Source organism: Lethenteron reissneri, chromosome 18 (assembly GCF_015708825.2).
Source record: "Lethenteron reissneri isolate LAM-NWPU_2019-01 chromosome 18, ASM1570882v1, whole genome shotgun sequence".
NCBI classification, from domain to species: domain Eukaryota; kingdom Metazoa; phylum Chordata; class Hyperoartia; order Petromyzontiformes; family Petromyzontidae; genus Lethenteron; species Lethenteron reissneri.
The window spans coordinates 8,289,988-8,307,880 of NC_083796.1; the positions used below are offsets into that span (position 1 = coordinate 8,289,988).

The following is a 17,893-nucleotide window of genomic DNA, read 5'->3' on the forward strand; positions in this document are numbered from 1 at the left end:
CAATTGTCCACTCTTGAACAATATCCTTTTGAAAAATGATACCACAGACGACTATTAAACAGCCAACGGACAGTTTTGTCTAATCTCCTGCAGAAATGACTTAACTGCTTGAAATGAACTCCGACTTTCATGCACACTGCCTTGGGTGACGAAGTCGCCGACGACCAGCTTGCGTTTGCATCGAGCTGAATACAATCAATGCGTTTGATCGCAAGTGTGAATTATCATCATCACCATTCGATCGCCATCGGCGCTGGCTGTCAATGCGCATCGCATCTCACCCAGCTTTCCCTTTCCGACCAAACGCTCCTCGGGTTCGCTGCTAACCCCGTGCGCCTCGAATGCCCCCCACGATTTGCCCGTTCATCCTCCGCTCATTTCGCGTGGCCTCACCGGAGCTGTTCATGAAGTGGCAGTAGACGGTGCGCGACACAGTGCCCAAGCTGTTGCTCGCAACCAGGGTGTAGTTTCCGTTATTGTGATGGGTGGCCAAGTCCATGTCCAAGCAGCCCTCCATGCCGTCCTGCCCCAGCGGGTGCACGATCAGCGAGACGAAGCGGCTCTCGTTGAGGTCCACGCCCTTGTACAGCCAGCTGAGCATGGGCAGCGGGTTCCCGCGCACCATAAACGGGATGCACCACACGTGGTACTTCTCTGCCTTGTTCAGGTAGATGATCTTCGGAATGTCTGTGGCAGTTGCGGGGTGAGAATGCGAGACGGCGCGGTTGCCCATTGAGAACGCACACCGTGCAGCGGCGCGTTTCTTAAACAGTCACGTGACAAACGGGCAGGTTGGCACATGGTCACGTGTCAATCTGGAGCTAACGCACCCGGGTGTTGGGATGCTCGGCCTTCATGGATTGACCAAAACCCAATGTCTGTCATTTAGAAATCACTGAACAATGTATTGTCCGGTATAGCATTCATTTGTTTAGCCCCTTGAGATTGATTGCTAGCCTTGGCTAACATCAGTAGCGAGTTATATCTGAATTGCTCCTGAGCATCTCTCCTTTAACTTAAACACATCCCCCAAAATGGTGAAGTATGGTCAAACAACCCCTATGACCATTGCAGTATGGGGGAGGCCTTCGTGCAGTAGGGGATTAGCCAAAGTGCTGTCAACTTATTTTTTCCAATCAAGTGCAATCTGACAATTGCACATTGCCTTCGACCATACAGCTTGAGATCATCTGCTGCTGCAGCAGCAGTAATGGAGATGTTCGTGTGTAATTGGAAGAGTGTTCAGGAATGCCAAACTTAGTTTCACAAAAAATATTTTTTTTACTCAAATTTGGCAGTGGTGTGAAGGAAATGGCCACAGGCTAAAAATTGGTTGGCAGAATAAAAAGGAAACTGTCATAAGACACTTTATTGTCCTGAGAGTGAGTGACGTTTGGTTAAAGGGAGGCATTGCTTCTCAACATGGCACCGCTCTCTGCTCATTGTCCAAGTAGGTTTGGGCACAGACGTGATTTTATTGTGTGTCTTTCGTGATAAAGACCATCATTCATTCCTAACTTTGCTTCCTCAGCATATGTACAAATTTCGCCGGTCAAATATAATAATATATTCCACATATGCAGTAACAATGACAAGTGCATTGATATGTTCATATAACTTGGATTCAAATTAGAATGTTAATATCATTAATTTAACAAAGAAAAAAACAGAATTCATTACTGTGTAATTCTATGACGACTCATTACCCTTAAAAACTAAATAATTAAGCAACGTTGAGGTTTGTTGGTTCATAATATAGTTGGAGAAATGGTGAATGTAATGGTTTAGTCAAAAAATGTGAATTTGTGGTTAATTGAAATAAGTAAAGTTGTCTTTAATAACATTCACGGCAAAGTAGGCATAGATGTTCTCTTGGAAGGTAAGTCACCATGTTTAGATACATCACAGATAAATTGGGAAATAGTATACAAAAAGTAGCTGACATCAATAATACATAGGGCTTGCACTACATAGCAGTACATGTGCGTACGTATGTTGAACTTCTTTTGCGCCATATGTAGCCAACTGTGATAATCGGAGGTGATTGTCATTTTATTTTTCGTTCACCACGTTTTCAAAATTTCTTTCAAAGCTATTTTCAAATGTGCAGTAAATATATCAAAAGGACATTAAAAAAGCCTTTCGAGTTTATTGATGCCTTATTTACAGCCCGTAATGGAGTGTGTTCCATACAAATTATTGGCTTATAATAAATGCCCTTTAATGACATAAGGCCAGGGCCACGCCACTCCCGTTGCTCTAAAATGACAGTGGAATTGCAATATGTGCATTGCAGTTGCGTGCTCTACTGCGCCATTAGGCTTTGAGACATTATGAATGCAAGCCGTGTGGAGAAACATTGCATGCCCTCATAATTCATTGCAACATCCTATTTTCATGTAGACACATTACGACGCACTAGCAGCAACAATGCAGAATAAGCGAAGGGAATGCTGTACGAGTGGAAAAGCTCAGCAGCAGGGTAGAAAAAAACCCTCCCAAAAAAAATATTCTTAAAAGTGACGAAATTGCTTCATCTAAAACGAGAGAGCACGATTGCATTGCTGCTATGTACGTATGGGCCGCTGTCTGATTATTATTCGTTCTGAAGAGGAACATATTAGCTGAAACTAATAAAGGGGCCTCACAAGTCATATCTAGTAAGCGGTGTTAAGATTACGGGCATAAGATTGCACGATTGCACAAGGATTGGACACCAGACATGCCTGTTCGGGAAAAAAAAACAATAATCGTGCTTCAAAGGTCTAATGGAGTCAGGGCCAAGGCGCTCTTACATTGGACGGTGATTTGCACCGAGACGTTTGCCATTCCCACCGCATTTTCGGCTGCGCAGGTGATGTTTTTGTTGTTGTCCTCGTACGAGATGTTAAATATGCGCAAGGACACCGCCGAGCCGAGCTGACTCTCCTCCTGGGAATGAAACCGCCAGAGCAACGGGGTTAGCGCACAGATTGTGAGTGCAACACATGGCCGCGTACACTGTAAATATACTCACACAAGATTAAACTGCACTTATAATCTGCAATACAATAAGTCTATAGCGCATATATCATTCATCGATATGAACGTGCACTGCTGTTTAGGATGGTGTTCAACTGGCAAAGGTGATAATAGTGTAGACTCACTAATGAATGGGCAAAACATTTGATTGTTAGATTGATTGAAACAGCCACTGCACGTTAAAAAGCAATTCACTTCAATTCCAATTGGCTTAAAGAAAGTAAAGAACACGGATGGGTTTCATCTTGGGAGAACTTGCTTAATGCACTCATGTCCTCGGCATTCCCATCGGCTCCCTCCCTCTCTCTCTCCAGCGAAGTACATGCTACGAAGCAGCACATAGAGAAGCACGGGCTACTTTCGGCTTCCCAGTTTAAAAGCCAAACAATGGACAATAATATTCCCGATGCATTAACGGCGAATTAGTGAGGGTATCAAAATAATGTAAATCAAAATAATGCAATTCATCCATTTGCCAACAGACGTCTCTCGCAAGCATTCACAACCGACAAGTTGTCCTATTTAAATATTGTCCATGCCCTCCAGGTCAGGTCGTGCCCTCTGATGATTGTTGGTGTATTGCTCACCCTTGTACATTTTTTTGGTTTTCAAGTGAAAAGCAAAACAACAAGCATCTCTCACTAAATCAACAGGAACGTGATTATTTTGGTCAGGCGCACAGTGAACGGTGTCACTGTGAATACAGCATCATCGTAAACACGATCATTGTGAATGTATTGGGGGGGGGGGGGGTGCAGGGGACAGCCTGGAGGCCCCTGCGATGGAGGGGAGATGGAAGTCTCCCCATCGCGTCCGTGGGAGCTGGAGGGCCCCTCCCCCTGTTGAAGGCTCAGCCCCCACTTTCGAAATTATTAGAGCGAAGTCATTTCATATGCAAACGGTCTGCAGTAGTTGGAAGGGGCTGTACAAAATGAAAAAAAAAGTACAATTCAGCAACTATGAGAGTTGAAAGCAGAATGAAGAATAGGCAAAAAAGCATACTGTATCGTTACTCATTCTGTTCAGAGTTTAACATTTGTTAAACGTTTGTTTAACAGTGACTGTGTTGATGCCCCCTGCGAGCTTTTGTATGCTCCCAATGTTTTTTACTTTTTGCTTTTGCCAACACCGCAGGACTCAGTCGGAAAAAACGTGCGAAAAACAGCCGCGAATCCCAGCTGCGAACCCCAGCCGTGAGCCCCAGTCGTGAACATCAGCCGTGAACCCCAGTTGCGAACCCCAGCCGTGAACCCCAGCCGCGTACCCCAGCCGTGAACCAGACCACGAGCTAGAAAGCTAAGGGGGGAGGAGCAGCGGAGGCGGGGGGGGGGGTCCGGCTGAATTCACACAATTGGGGAAAGGATCGGATCACATGCGAATCAAGAAACGGGCTACCAGCATAGGCGGAGTTTGATTTCTATATTTAGGAATGCATATTATTTTTATTTTCATTGAAAACTATTGAAAATAAATGTATAAAGGTGTTCAGTTTGGGTGGGGGGGGGGGGAGATTGACCCCTCCGTGCTCCTGCCCCCAAGACTCCGCCATGGGTACCGAGTCTTCCTATACCCTGCCAGTGATTTCTGCAACGGAGACCCTCCCCCGCTGTTCCAAAGTGGATACTCCTCGCGTGCAAAGTCGCGGCAATCCGCGGGTCAGTCGGAGATCTCACCTGCGGCTCACACGCGGAGCTCAGGTTTGCGAACTCCCACCGCAGCAGCGGAATGATGCCCGTGGCGCTGCACGTCACCATGTCGTCCTCCCCCTCGAACAGCGAGATGTTGCTTTTGCTCACGCGCACCTCCGGAGCGTCTGCACCGCCGCCGCCGCCGCCGTCGGAGAAAGGCAAGAGGACGTGGAACTCATGACGCGGCGGGGCCAGCGCTGCGCGAACACACTCAACTTGGAAGCTCTCGTACATTTGGTGGCTGTTTCCGGCTAGATTAATCGATCAATCGACCGATGATAATTGGTTTTTTACCCTTCTATCTGGCAACAAAACTGACACCTTTTTACAAAGAGTCATGTTTGTATAGACCGCAATACCTGCAGTCATAATACAAACAAAAGACATAACTCTGATAATGTGCACTGTCCTTGAAGTTGATTGGTCCACACCCGAGACAGCTTTCCTTCTTAATTTTGGAGCTTTCGTGACTGCAGGAATTATTCTTTGGTTCTTTCGGTAAAGTCACGTAGAAAGAAGGGTAAAACAACAATTATCATATTTTTACTGGCAAATGAGGTTCCAATCGACCGATGTTTATTTGTTACACGGAAAGTCCCGTTTAGCCAGCTACCCAGACAGTTTGCAAGGGAGAGCCATGGTGCAGCATCAGGAAAGAACAAGAACAACAACGTAAAGTTGATGCGTGCCGAGGTACAGGCAGCAACGGAACAAAACGCGTTGCATGTGCAGGCAAAAGTAGTGCTGAACACAATTTTTTTTACAATGTGAACAATATAAAACGGGTATATTGCATACAGTCGAAGTAAATTCACTGGGAGGCAACACCAATAATAATAATACATTTTAAAGAGGTTCCATATTTCTCCGTCAGTGATAATACATTGATGGATGGCTCCACCCCTGCTACCCAAGCCCACGAAAAGACCGTATCGCGAATGTCATTTTATTCCTCTGTTACACGGCACACATCTGATGAGAAGTGAAAAAAAAGGTGAGCCTTGCCTGTGGTGGTGGGGGGGGGGGTTCGTGCTGGCCACAGATTATTTTTAATGTCTCTCTTTAACAATGTTTTGCATTTATATGACTCTCTCGTTCATCTCGAATGGCCTTCCCGCCAATAGCGGTGCACATTTAATTAGTGCCACTCCTGAACTTCTCAAACCAATTCATGTTACATTTCCTTTGAAACATTCAATATATTCTTGAAAGGATACTGATATTCATTGCTGCCCTCCCCACAACCCCATCTTCAGAGATGCTCTATATTTTCACTTTGTGCAGAGAACAGTTTGCTTCTAATGTCAATCAAACACTTTCTTTTTTCACCCCAATTCCCGTCTTCACTCCAGCTCCATGGCCAAACATTTAATCAACACATGCCCCTGCCTAACTTGTATAAAGCAGCATCCCCATCTATAATCTCATCACACACGGCCTTTTATTGCCCATTTTTACATTTTCCTTATCCCTTGCATCATGAATTTATAAAATAACACCATCCCCTTCCCACTCCAAATTTTAATATACAGCTCATGATCTCATCCCTTCGCAGTTGTTTACAGAGCACGCATTTATATCCATTTCTGAACGTGGCCACGTCTTGATAGGACACAAAGACAAATATCCTCCCCATTGCCTTAACAGACTGGTATGGCAAGTGCTGTTAGCGATCACCTATGAAGGCTGGCACAGCACAGGAGGGGGTGGGTGACCAGCACCATTCCCGGCCGCCTCGAATTGGGGTCGCCGGGTTCGTCGTGCAGCGCGCTAACCACTACACTACCGCTCCCCGCGGTTTATATCAATTTCTGATGGTAGCCATGGTCTTGCTACAGCACACACACACGCGCTGTAAACACTGCATGTTGACCCTGCGAAAAATGTGTATCTGTAGCTTGAAAATGTCTATTATACAGCACTGCACAATCTCGCAGAGAAAAAAAACAACGGTAGCTTATGCACATCACTCTCGTGATCCGCGAAGCTTTATTGTGCTGTTGTTGTTGCATTGTATACGGCATGGAAGCTTTCACGATTTCTTAGTTAATTTAGCAGTGCGTTTTAAAGCCAAACCACAAAGCAACCATTGGGCTCCAATGTATTTCGTTGCACGTAGTTTGGAGTGGTATACTCTCGACTGCCTCTAAACAACAATTCTTTGACCACCACCCCCACATTCTAATTATCTTGTAATTCTTATATACATACAGTTTACATTTTCATGAATTTTTTACTTTGTGCAGTGGGATCACCACAACTGTCAACATACATTAATCCAACAATATGGATGCAATATAAAACTTTGGTTTAACATGAATTATTTTATTCTGGTTTGGTAACGTCCTTTTCAATCAACAAACAAATATAATTACATTTATAAATTACAGCCATCTGTCTATCTTCTGCTGAATGGAGGCCTCTCCATGTTGTGTCAGTTATGGAGGTTGTTTGAGCGTAAGAAAACACGCTGGTCAGTTTGGTTTGGTAGGGGGGGGCGCAGAGACCCAGGACATGTTACTTCATATATCACCGTTGTCAGCCCTTGGCTGGGAATCAAACTTAGGTCACTGGGTTCATAGCTGAGTGTGCGAACCACTGCGACACTGTTACACGAAAATAATTTGAGCAGAAACAAAAGAGCACAATCTTCGTCAGTTTACTAAAAATTTTCGCATGCCGTATGAAGGGTACAATAAGCGTCACCTTAGAGAGTCACTGCCTCAATTCAGCTCTCTGTTGATTTCCGATTTAACTCCCTGATAATTTAACTCAAATAATCGATTTCAAGTTTTCCACTGTAGATAGTTTACATTGCATAAAAATGTTAAATCAGTATTATTCAAGCGTATGTACATATATAAGTCTAAGGCAAAAAAATTTGTGTCAGCGAACTTTTAAAAGTTAATTAAATATAATAACAGGTTTTTGTTAACCATCAGTTTAAATGATGAAGGCCAGTTTGCCAAAACATCAAGATCTTCCTTGCCTGTCAGTGACAGTTTAATTAATACGTTGTTTCACATGCTTCCTCAACACACACATCAACACACAAAGCACATCTCTGTTCGTACAATTTTAAATTAATGGCAGATGGAGGCTAAACAAAGGGAAATACAGTATTAAAAACAGGTATGGCAGTGTTGTAGATCCATAGATATACATCATTATTATTTCACATTATTTTTACTTCCCTGTAAACGAATACTATGCTCCTGCTATAAATCTGCCTGCATTGCAAGGAACAAATAAACTGCTGTGCGCGTGTGAGGCGTAGGCTGACAACGTTTCTACGGCAAGGCATGGTTCAAAAGTCAACCAAACCTGACACTTAAGCCCAATCGTTTTACTGCTTAGGCGCGAGTACACGCATACACAAACTAAATAGATACGAACGATTGCATGATTTTCTATTGGGCGGCTGCTTGCCTTCGTGGTTTTGAATTGTATTGACTCATAGGCATGAAAGAAACAATAGTAAGAGGAATGTAACTCATTGTCAACAATGCTGCATTCAAGAGAATCACACAATTGATTATGGTGATCGAGTGAGATGGATGACACTTATATAAGCGTGACTTGCCCGGGGTCACTAATAAGCCATGCGCTTCTCTGCCCAACTGCATTATTTTCTGCAGTGCAGAAATAAACGTTGCGCAATATATTTTTGTTTTACAGAATTACACATTGTGCATGTAGTTTGAATTGGGGTTGAACAAGCATTCACAATGGCATGCGATTATCGAAAGTGTCCTGCACCTCCGATTCGCATGGTTGGCTCCGTACAACGCGAAAGAAGTTCAACATACATACATCTACGGGAAATGCTCTTCCAGGTTTTGCCATTTTTAAAATATTTCCTTATTTTTTGTATACGCTTGTAATGGTGCCGACTATTCCTGTCCTCCGGTTACCCATGGAGCTATTATTTATGGGCCTGTCACAATCCGGCTCCACCCACACCCCCCCCCCCGTATCACACTGGGGTAGCGCTCACCACAGCCCGGGGCAGCCCAGCTCGAGAGAGGAATGACTCTGTCGGTCTCCGCTAATCTGCAGCTGGGTTGACCCCCAAGAGTGCCCGGGTTTCTCTTCAACCAGAGCTGCAGCCACCAAATGCCACAAGAGCACACTAAGGGATTCCCGGACAAATTCCTGCGTGGATACATAAAAAAAGGTCTGACATTGCAGCGATGCAGCAGTAGACGCATGCAACACACGATTAGCGCTTCAGTAGTCAGTAGCGGCCGGTTGGTATCGAGCAGCCTGTTCGATGATAGTCTCACCAGGCGCACAGTTTTCAAAGTTTTATCGAAGCATCTGCTTCTAAAGTTGGAATAGATTCAACCAATTACTCTGTTGCTGCACGCCCAATTACGCATCGGCATTGCTGCCAGACTGCTGTCGCTCTGCAGCCACGGTGACTCGTAAACAAGAGTACCTGGTGCCTTCATATCATTATCTCACACAAAACAGCCTTGAATGACAGCTGCGATGGGTGAGCAGCAAATGAGCCACTTATGTGTCCTGCACGTCAGCGTCTCCCGTTCCCAGCAGAGTTGCTCTCGGGAGATGTGCACGAGGCAACGCAGCGTTCACAGCAGCAGCAGTATTTTTATTTTTGGGCCACGGCAGATCGTGAAAGATGTTCCATGCCAATGACGGAGTTCTGTGAAGAGCACGCAATTGTCGCGTAGACGATACATGGATCTTAAACCAGCTCGTTTTATATTGACCAAGATCAAAGAATAGTCTTAGAACGTGTAGACTCCTTAATATGCCAGTACCTTGGTCACATTAACCACTATTTTACACTATTGAAAAACATGATATTGTTAATCACAGCAAAGGCTATGAAATCAAGGCGTTGAGTGGATACATGTACGTATTATTAATGGTTTGATGAATGTGATTTATATTTATTTATTAAATTACTTTCGTACTTACAGTTGGTTGAGCTGAAGCCCTTGAAACACCTTCCATGAGATGCGAGTCAATTTGTTGTTAGCCAGATTTCTGCGAGGACAACAACAAAAAATTACGTCAATGTTCTCCAGTTAAACCTGTACCCCGGGTTACCGTAGTACCCCGGCTCTCGCATAATGTCCGTGATGCAGTCATTTTTAGTCTGTTGATGATCGGCGATGCGGCAATCGACTCATCTCGACGAGCTGTACTCGATGCAGCACCACTACGGTGCATGCGAGCGTTCAGGGTTTCGGCGCAATCGTCCTCGCTGCGTTTCGACATCGCGGAGTGGCACTGATTTCGGATTGATTGGTACCCCAGTCGCGGAGTTAAGTACACCCCTGGAGAAAAAAATATTGTCCCAGAAATAAAATATTTAATTGCCTCGGCCATTTTGTATTATTTGGCAACCTCAGGGTACCACCACAAGGATCAGTTGATGAAAGTTCTCTCCGTGTTGCAACGCATTCTAGAGTATTTTTTCATGGCAGCTGACTGAGAGCTGTAGAGGTCTTTAAGAAAGTGTTCACCACGGTGCATTTCTGGCACAAAACCTCCAAGGCGGAGAAGAAATATATAAATGCGTTGGGCTGCATCGAAATATTTGTTCCTGCTTTGTGTATGCACACACTACATTTTTATATTAAATCCAGCTGATGGTTGGATGGCACAGAATGAAAATGTATTGTCGAGATCTGTGTTTGTTCAAATATGTGATCGCATGCTCCAACAAGGTCAAATGTTCGACCCATCATAATTGCAGATAGACTGTCTAAATATAAAATAGAGCATCTCTGTAAAGACATTTTCTGTAGCTCACCAAAAAAGCGTATAAACGCAGATGAATATATGGGCTCAGCCGCAAATGGTATGCATTCAGTGTGCTAGTATGGATACATGCCATACATACAAACTATCCATGCTAACAAATTACATTGATGCATTTTTGTATTTATAATTCTCCATAACGATTGTGTTTAAACAATGCTGGCAATAATTTGTCGTTTATTAAAATCCAGATACATACAATTGGAATTAAAGTGAGCAGAATCCTGTGGGATTTAAGGATAATTATTTAACCTTTTTTTTCTTACACAAATGGAAAGCTTCCCCTCTCTCTAGCTGTCACACACTTCAATGTCTGAAAAAAAGAGCCACTTTCAACATCACCCTTTTACCGACAAACACGCTATATACGGGACCTTTGAAGGCATCTCAGACAGCTATTCATTTCAAGCTGATATTTCAACATTCACAAATGACGATGCTTCAAATGGCTCCAGATCTGTGCATACCATCCACCCATACATGGCAGCCAAGGAGATTTTATGTTATTGAAATATGCATGCGCACATATTTCACCGTGTAACTGGTAGCTCATCAATTGTAAGGATGCTCCTATAGTGGCATAATTATATGACTCCCAACTGTGAATATTTTCATGGACGTATTTAGGTGCCTCTAATTACAAAACACACACGCACAAATGCATACACACGTTTGGTGAAAAGGAATAAGGAAAGCAAGTAGACTTACATATATTTTAGACGATTGTTGTTTCGGAATGCATCTTGTGAAATACTCATGAGCCCGGTATTGGTTATGGTGCTGTAATAATAAAAATAAAAGACAGCAATATATGCAATTACACAGGGAAAAGAAGTGACAAACACAACTGTCAGTTGGCAAGATTATCGCGACCGTGTCTGTCGTCGTTGCCAGCGTTGGTCACCGTCATTGTCGTCATCGTCTGAATAATTGCGGTTTAATGATTAGTCTCCGTCAGCGGGGATGAGTGCATGCCAAGGACTTTAGCGTAAAGCATGGGTGGTGCGGTGAGAGCGAGTGACAGTCCCATTAGGTCAGGTAATGCAATCAGTGCGAGGCCCACACTCACAGGTTTTGCAAAACGGTGTATTGCTCAAAATCACTTTGGTTGACGCTTGTTAACCTGGGTTGGTTCTTTATAATTCTGCAAAGGAGCGACAGCAAAAAAAACACATCAGCGCGGTTATTAATGTGTTAGATGCAGACAGGGCTTAATTTCTCGCTCGATATTTTCTGCAATGCTGCTAGGCCGGTTTGGAGTTACGGATTATCAGCGTAAGGCACTACCACGAGAGTGCAAGGTACACCTATCCGTGATAATCCAATATTATTGTACCTTATAATCGTATGGAAAGGTTTATAGAAACAAAAAATAGATGCATGGACTCATAATAGTTGTAAGTTTGGCTTTTGTTCATGAAAAAGGTGAGATAAATGTGGCGTGCTAAAATCATTCCCAGAACAGTTTTCCGGGATTTTCCACCGGATGTAGATGACATATGTGAACTGGTTCATAAATAGTAATTATAATAACAATTCCCTTTATTTACTTAGTAAAGGCCTCCTAAGTCTCAAGACAGTTTACCAGCCAAATGACTCTTTCGATTGTGAGTTTAGAGTTTGTTCTGTTGTTGTCGTGAGAAGCAGAACTCAACTATAGACGAGCTTAGCTCGAAAAGAAACTGCTCTTCTTGAACGCTTAACATGGATTCATTTTGCCTCGGTTTTTTCTTCTTCTTCTTCCCTTGGTCACGTTTGCATTTAGATGCAGGAGCAAGAGGCGCCCCACGTTGCGACAGGCGCCCACGGTATTGGTGAGAAAGTGTTCCCGCTGTGTTCATGGCACACCTGCAGCACTTTTATAATTGTTTGCCTAATTTCCAGGCAGGGGAGCAACGCCTCTTAAACAGCAGCACCGCTTGCTTTGATGCCTTTCGTTCCCCACTCTGGGTTTGGGTTTATTTCCCCGTCCTCGATTTAACAACCATTCCTCCCCCCCCCCCTTGCTTAGAAACACCCTGGAAGTGCTTATTCAGCCACACAACTGTCTCTCGTGAAAATGAGTATCTTGATTTTTTTTTTAACAAAGCGGGTAATATTCGCGTGGGGAGACAAAGGGGGCCGGAAGTGCTGCTGGCTACCCACTCCCTCGTGTGCCGTGCCGGCCTTCATAGGTGCTCGCTAACAGCACTTGCACCAACGGTCTGCTGAGACTATACGGGGGATCTTTTAATACTGAAAATGGATTAGTCAAAATGTTTTGAGAATGGGATATTGAAAGTATGCACAGCACCAACATTATTACGAATATCTTAATAAACTGTATTGTGTAAATATTTATTTTAAAAAATAATTTGTGATGGTATGTTAACAGTATGTATTAGTATGTGGCTTGTGCACGTGAAATTAGGTTAGTAGGACATTTCATGTATCATATTATCAAACCTATTTGTAGTTCATCGTTTAGTATATAAAGTGAGCCCTTTGGCCATTCAATGAATATATACAAGGCAAAGGCGTTACCATTGCACTTATTCAGTACTAACAATGTAACACTCGCTACTCACAACGTAAATGAACATTAGACACCCTGCACAATTTGCACTTTGATTTCGTGGCATATAAGAATCTCCTTAAGGGTGGCCAATTATGTGCATTTGTCAGCGGTGCATTTAATTAAATGTATCTCATTTCCCCAAACGTACAGCAGAGCCCTTCAAATTGTTCCCACCCCATTGATGTCACCAGGGCTGTAATTGTACATGCTCAAACGGGGATAATTTCATGCCTGCACACTCTATGGCTAATGCTTGGAAAACTAAGCCAAAAATTAATTTTAGCACGGGGTAATGTGGGTAGGAAAAGGTGATACTCCCTTTTTGCGCAATAATGAGCATTGCACTGTTGACCGTCCTTAAACTGCCATTGGTCATATGTGCTTACCACTAACGAACGCTAATTTTGCATGGAAATTTTTTTTTCCTCCCGTGTCATGTTATTTAAAGGCACCGGGAGACAATTATTAACGAGTGTACCGAAACAATTATCACGACCATTGTTCTAAAAAAAAAACATTCGAATATCAGGTCCAACGGGAAATCGGCTTTTAAGGATAATATATCCGCGCGAGTGCAACCAGCACTTTCAAGTAAGCCACTCGCATGATGCCCCGCGTTCTGATTTCACGTACGGCGGGCGGCATGAAAATAAGCGTGAGGACACTGGTCTGGCAAGGCCATCAGGATCGGGCTCACAGGACTCACAGGAGGTATGCACCGGAATGCTGTACAAGCGGTCCATTATGCGTGGATTTACTCGCCTGATGCACACGCCGGTAGCAAGCGTGACGACGCGCAGGTGTGCATGCGTACACATCTGCTCAGCACATTGACGGGGAGTTGTTTTTTTTTCTCTCTCTCTCTCTCCCTCTGCTATGTCATTATCTTGCTTACGACATGCCGCCGCATTGCCATTGTGTGCACGTATCGTATTGCAAACTTTATGATTGCTGATTAAAATGCAATTATCTCCGTGTCAGTCTGAGATATTTGCACGATGCGAATTCAAGGCCCCTTGTTGACGACGCGCAAACAGGGTGATCAAATCTTAAGCCCAAAAATTATGCAACTTGTGTTGAGTGGTGTTCCGTGTTGTTATTTTTGCGATGTCCTCCACCGAGTCAAGCGCTGTGTTTTACGTAACGACACTACAATCGGCTGCGAGCCACTCGCGTGTGCAACATTTCTCAAAAGTTCCGCGCAACAACAGAAGCGATCTGGTGTTGCACTAATGAGAGCGAATGTGATTAAAGCCGGGGCACAAGACTCGTGCGTAGAACGTGCGTAAGAAACACCCACTGTTCGCACGCATGCCGAACGTTTCATTTTTTGAGTAACTGAGCATGCGTTCCCGCATATTGCGTGACCTTTAAAAGGCGAAGGGAATATGATCGGGAAAATGGCCTTGCGGGTCACGCAGGGGTTGAAAGAGCCAGTTTCAGACGAGCGCAAAGGAGCGCGCGCCGTCTGTCTGTCTCGTCAGTCACACGTGACAGACTTCATAATACACGCACGCAAAACACGACGACAAAATAAAAAAATTAGAAACATACCCCGTAAATTTTCTTGGTTCTTTCGGTAAAGTCACGTATAATGGAAATAATAAAATAATATTATATTATATTATTATTTTATCTTATTTTATTTGTATTATTTTATTATTTCCATTCTACGTGACTTTACCGAAAGAACCAAGAAGATGAATCCCTGCAGTCACGAAAGCTTTAAATCGAAACATACCCCGTATAGTCACAGCGAGCTGTTGGGGGCAGGTGATGTTAGCAAACACCTCTTGTGGCCGGAATGGCTCACGAGGGGGTCGGGTGGCCAAGTACCACGTGAGGCCGCCTTTGTCTCCCCAGTGCTGTTGTTTACGCACCGCACCGGGTAACTAATGAAGACCGAGTCGCCGGGTTCGCAGCCGACTGCGCTGACCTCAGCATTGTCGCTCCCCGCCACGGGTGACGGACTTAAATAAGTAAAGTAATGCACTCGCAAACGGGCCACTTTGGATCTACTGTGTACAGCATTGCGAATTGCAAATTGCCCAGCCGAGCGACGTTTAATTCAGTACTGCGTTATATAAGGTTTCCGTATAAAAAAAAAAAATTTTCCGGGTGTTAATTACATAACGAGCATTGGCAACCGTGCGTCCGTCATCAGCGAAGCGGCTCACGCACGCGCGCGCGTGCGTGTTGTGTGTGTGTGTTGTGTGTGTTGTGTGTGTGTGTGTTGTGTGCCCTGTGCGGCTGGGAAGCGCAGCAATCAATTCGCACGCCTTTGAGAGGCAACAGAGCAGGTGCCGCGTGTTGTCATCGGGCATTTAGATGCGTTTATATCCAGTCAGATGCGCGCGCCAGGGTGGAATTTCCTGCGCTGGAATGTGCTTAGGCAGCTGCCAATTCAATAACATTTGCATAATATATATATCAGCTGCGCAGGCGCATATTTATAAAAAGAGACAACAACAAAAAACAGCCAATGCAATCGTGCCTCCGATTGAAATTGAAGGTGACAGCAGATTATAAGCAAGCGTTACATCTAAATTAAGGACGCTTTGAAGCTCCGTTTCGCGCGCGCGCACGAGGTGCGTGTGTGTGCCTGCGCGCGCGTACGTGCGTGTGATTGCCGTGGTGTGAATTCCATCCAGTCACAGACAGTCCGTACTAAAACACTGTCCGTGGCAAAGCCGCATACAGCTGATGGAGCTCGCATGCGTGTGCCCGGCGCTGGGCGAGCAGCGCGCACTCACATCTCGAGCAGGTTGGCCCGATGGCTCACGGCGGTGGCGCTGGGGAATGCCGAGAAGCGATCCTTGCGGCTGCAGGCGAGGCGGCTGAGCGTGCAGGCGCACGCCTCAGGACACGACCCAGGCGCTGCCCGGGGTGCTGCCACCAGTGCGCCGGCCGCACTGCCCAGCGCCAGGGCGAGGATGAGCAGCGGCTGGGGCCGGCGGCGCCGTCTCTTGGCCAGAGTCCCCGGCATCCCGCGTGCCGCGCGACTCGGAACGCTCCCGCACGCACTGCAGCGGCAGCGGCAGCCGGCAAGAGAGGGGGAGAGCGAGCGAGAGAGAGAGAGAGAAGGATAGAAGCAAGAGGGCAGATAGGGATGGAGCGAGGTAGAGCTATAGAGATAGCTGCAGGCACAAGGGGCTGAGAAATCTCGTCGCTGCCGCTGTGTCTCGCGCTTCCACCACCTACTCCTCCTCCTCCTGCTCGTGATTCTGTTCCTCCTCCTCCTCCCTCCTCTACCCCCCAACCTTCCCCACCTCCAATCTCCACTTCACTCCCCCGAAGCCGACAGCGGTGTAGATTTGCAGTAACGGAACGAGCACAAATTGGAATGCGCGAGCGATTCTGAAAGCGACGCGAATCGCGCGCACACACACACACTCGCCTGGACCTCGCAGGAGCCGCCGCTCTTCTCGAGCCTCTTGCGCGAGCGAGGCGCTGACCGTGATGAGTCTTAATTCACTGCTCCCACAGCGTGACGCACATGCGCATCAGCAGCAGCGGCGCTTCGCCTTTCTGCCGTCAGTCGCTAGAAATGAAATCACGTCACGGACGTTCTGACGGCGTTTAAGGTGTGCGCGTGCGTGCGATAACAGCACTTGCCCCAAGAGTCTGTTAAGGCTATAGATGGGATCTTTGTCTGTGCGCGTGTGGGTGTCTTGGGTGCGCGTGTGTGCGCGTGCGTGCGCGCGCGTACGCGTGTATGTCGCCCACCGCCCTCGTACGGACACTCACTCACTCACCGGGGGTGGGGGGTGGTGCAATTAATTTGTGAAAACCAGGCGAGCGCTTGGAAGCCTTTGCAATACCAGCAGCAGCAGCGAAACTCCTACGGTGGAGACTGCAGAGCTATCCCGCGCTGAAAGTTGCAGGGCTGGCTCAAACGTAGCGAATCAAGGAGACGGGGAGGGGGGGGGGGTCGGAATTGGGGAGGTCGTGGTAAAGCGAGCAGCTAAAAATCGCGTTATGCAGACAAATGGAAGCTGTGTGAAACCCCGAGAGGCGATATTGATCCCGTGCGCGCTCTCTCGCGGCACCTCTCTGCGAGGCCATCCGAGCTCTTGGGAAGGAAAAGACGCCGCCAATGATTTAATCGTTTGCCATTAATTGTCACCAGAGCCCCGATGCCGCTGCCTCGCGTCCAGCGCTGCTCCAAGGCTCCGTAGCAGTCGGCGCACGCGCGCGTGATTATTCTTGCACTCTTCGCCAGTGGGTTGGCGTGGCCGGGCCAGCTTTAATTGGAGTGGGAAACCAACAAAACCCAGTGAACGGCCCCCAACATTGGGCCAACGTTGGCACGTGGTCGGAACCGTTGGACCAGTATTAGGCCCACGTCACATATTTGCTGGGAAGTAACCGTTTCGTATGATAAAACTCGCCTCTCGCAGATCTTTAACAACAATTCTTTAAAAACTCAGACATTTTCGACTCGGTGAATGCAATGAAATATGTATTAACTTCAACAATCATGAAGTTCCTCCGGGAAGACATATCTTGGTAATGCATTCTCGCTAACGCAATAAATACAGACGATCGTTACTGAGTGACTGATGTAAATTGTAACCATGTTCTAGAAGGGCGACAAAACCGACATTTTCCATGAATATAGATGGTAATATGCTTACCAACTAGAAACATCCTCATAAATAGAAAATCAACATTTCCGATTTGAATCCACAAAAAATTATGCGAATATTTATTGATTTCACTCATAGGGCAGGGGACGCCTACATTTTAGTTCTACAGTGATCTACTTGTTGTGATAAACACCTACATATATGCGTGTCCATTCATTGTGTTTATTACGATTGTTTAAGCA

General features: G+C 45.6%; 1 protein-coding gene across 4 annotated transcripts in view; it reads right to left on the bottom strand.

Moving 5' to 3' along the window:
- The window catches only part of NTRK2 (neurotrophic receptor tyrosine kinase 2), a 71,427-nt gene extending 54,221 nt beyond the window's left edge, over nt 1-17,206 (bottom strand). The window contains exons 1-9 of one of the 4 annotated variants that reach the window (XM_061553714.1): nt 16,818-17,206; nt 15,816-16,085; nt 11,575-11,649; nt 11,214-11,285; nt 9,657-9,725; nt 8,707-8,864; nt 4,695-4,834; nt 2,796-2,931; nt 394-687 (exon numbers count right to left, since the gene is read on the bottom strand). In XM_061553714.1, the coding sequence (XP_061409698.1) occupies nt 394-687; nt 2,796-2,931; nt 4,695-4,834; nt 8,707-8,864; nt 9,657-9,725; nt 11,214-11,285; nt 11,575-11,649; nt 15,816-16,048 (1,177 nt within the window). In that variant the 5' untranslated portion in view covers nt 16,049-16,085; nt 16,818-17,206. Of the gene's footprint in view, nt 1-393; nt 688-2,795; nt 2,932-4,694; nt 4,835-8,706; nt 8,865-9,656; nt 9,726-11,213; nt 11,286-11,574; nt 11,650-15,815; nt 16,086-16,459; nt 16,741-16,817 lie in introns of those variants that run through there. The other 3 variants (XM_061553715.1, XM_061553713.1, XM_061553712.1) reach the window with 3 other exon arrangements.
- Nucleotides 17,207-17,893: the final 687 nt, after the last annotated feature.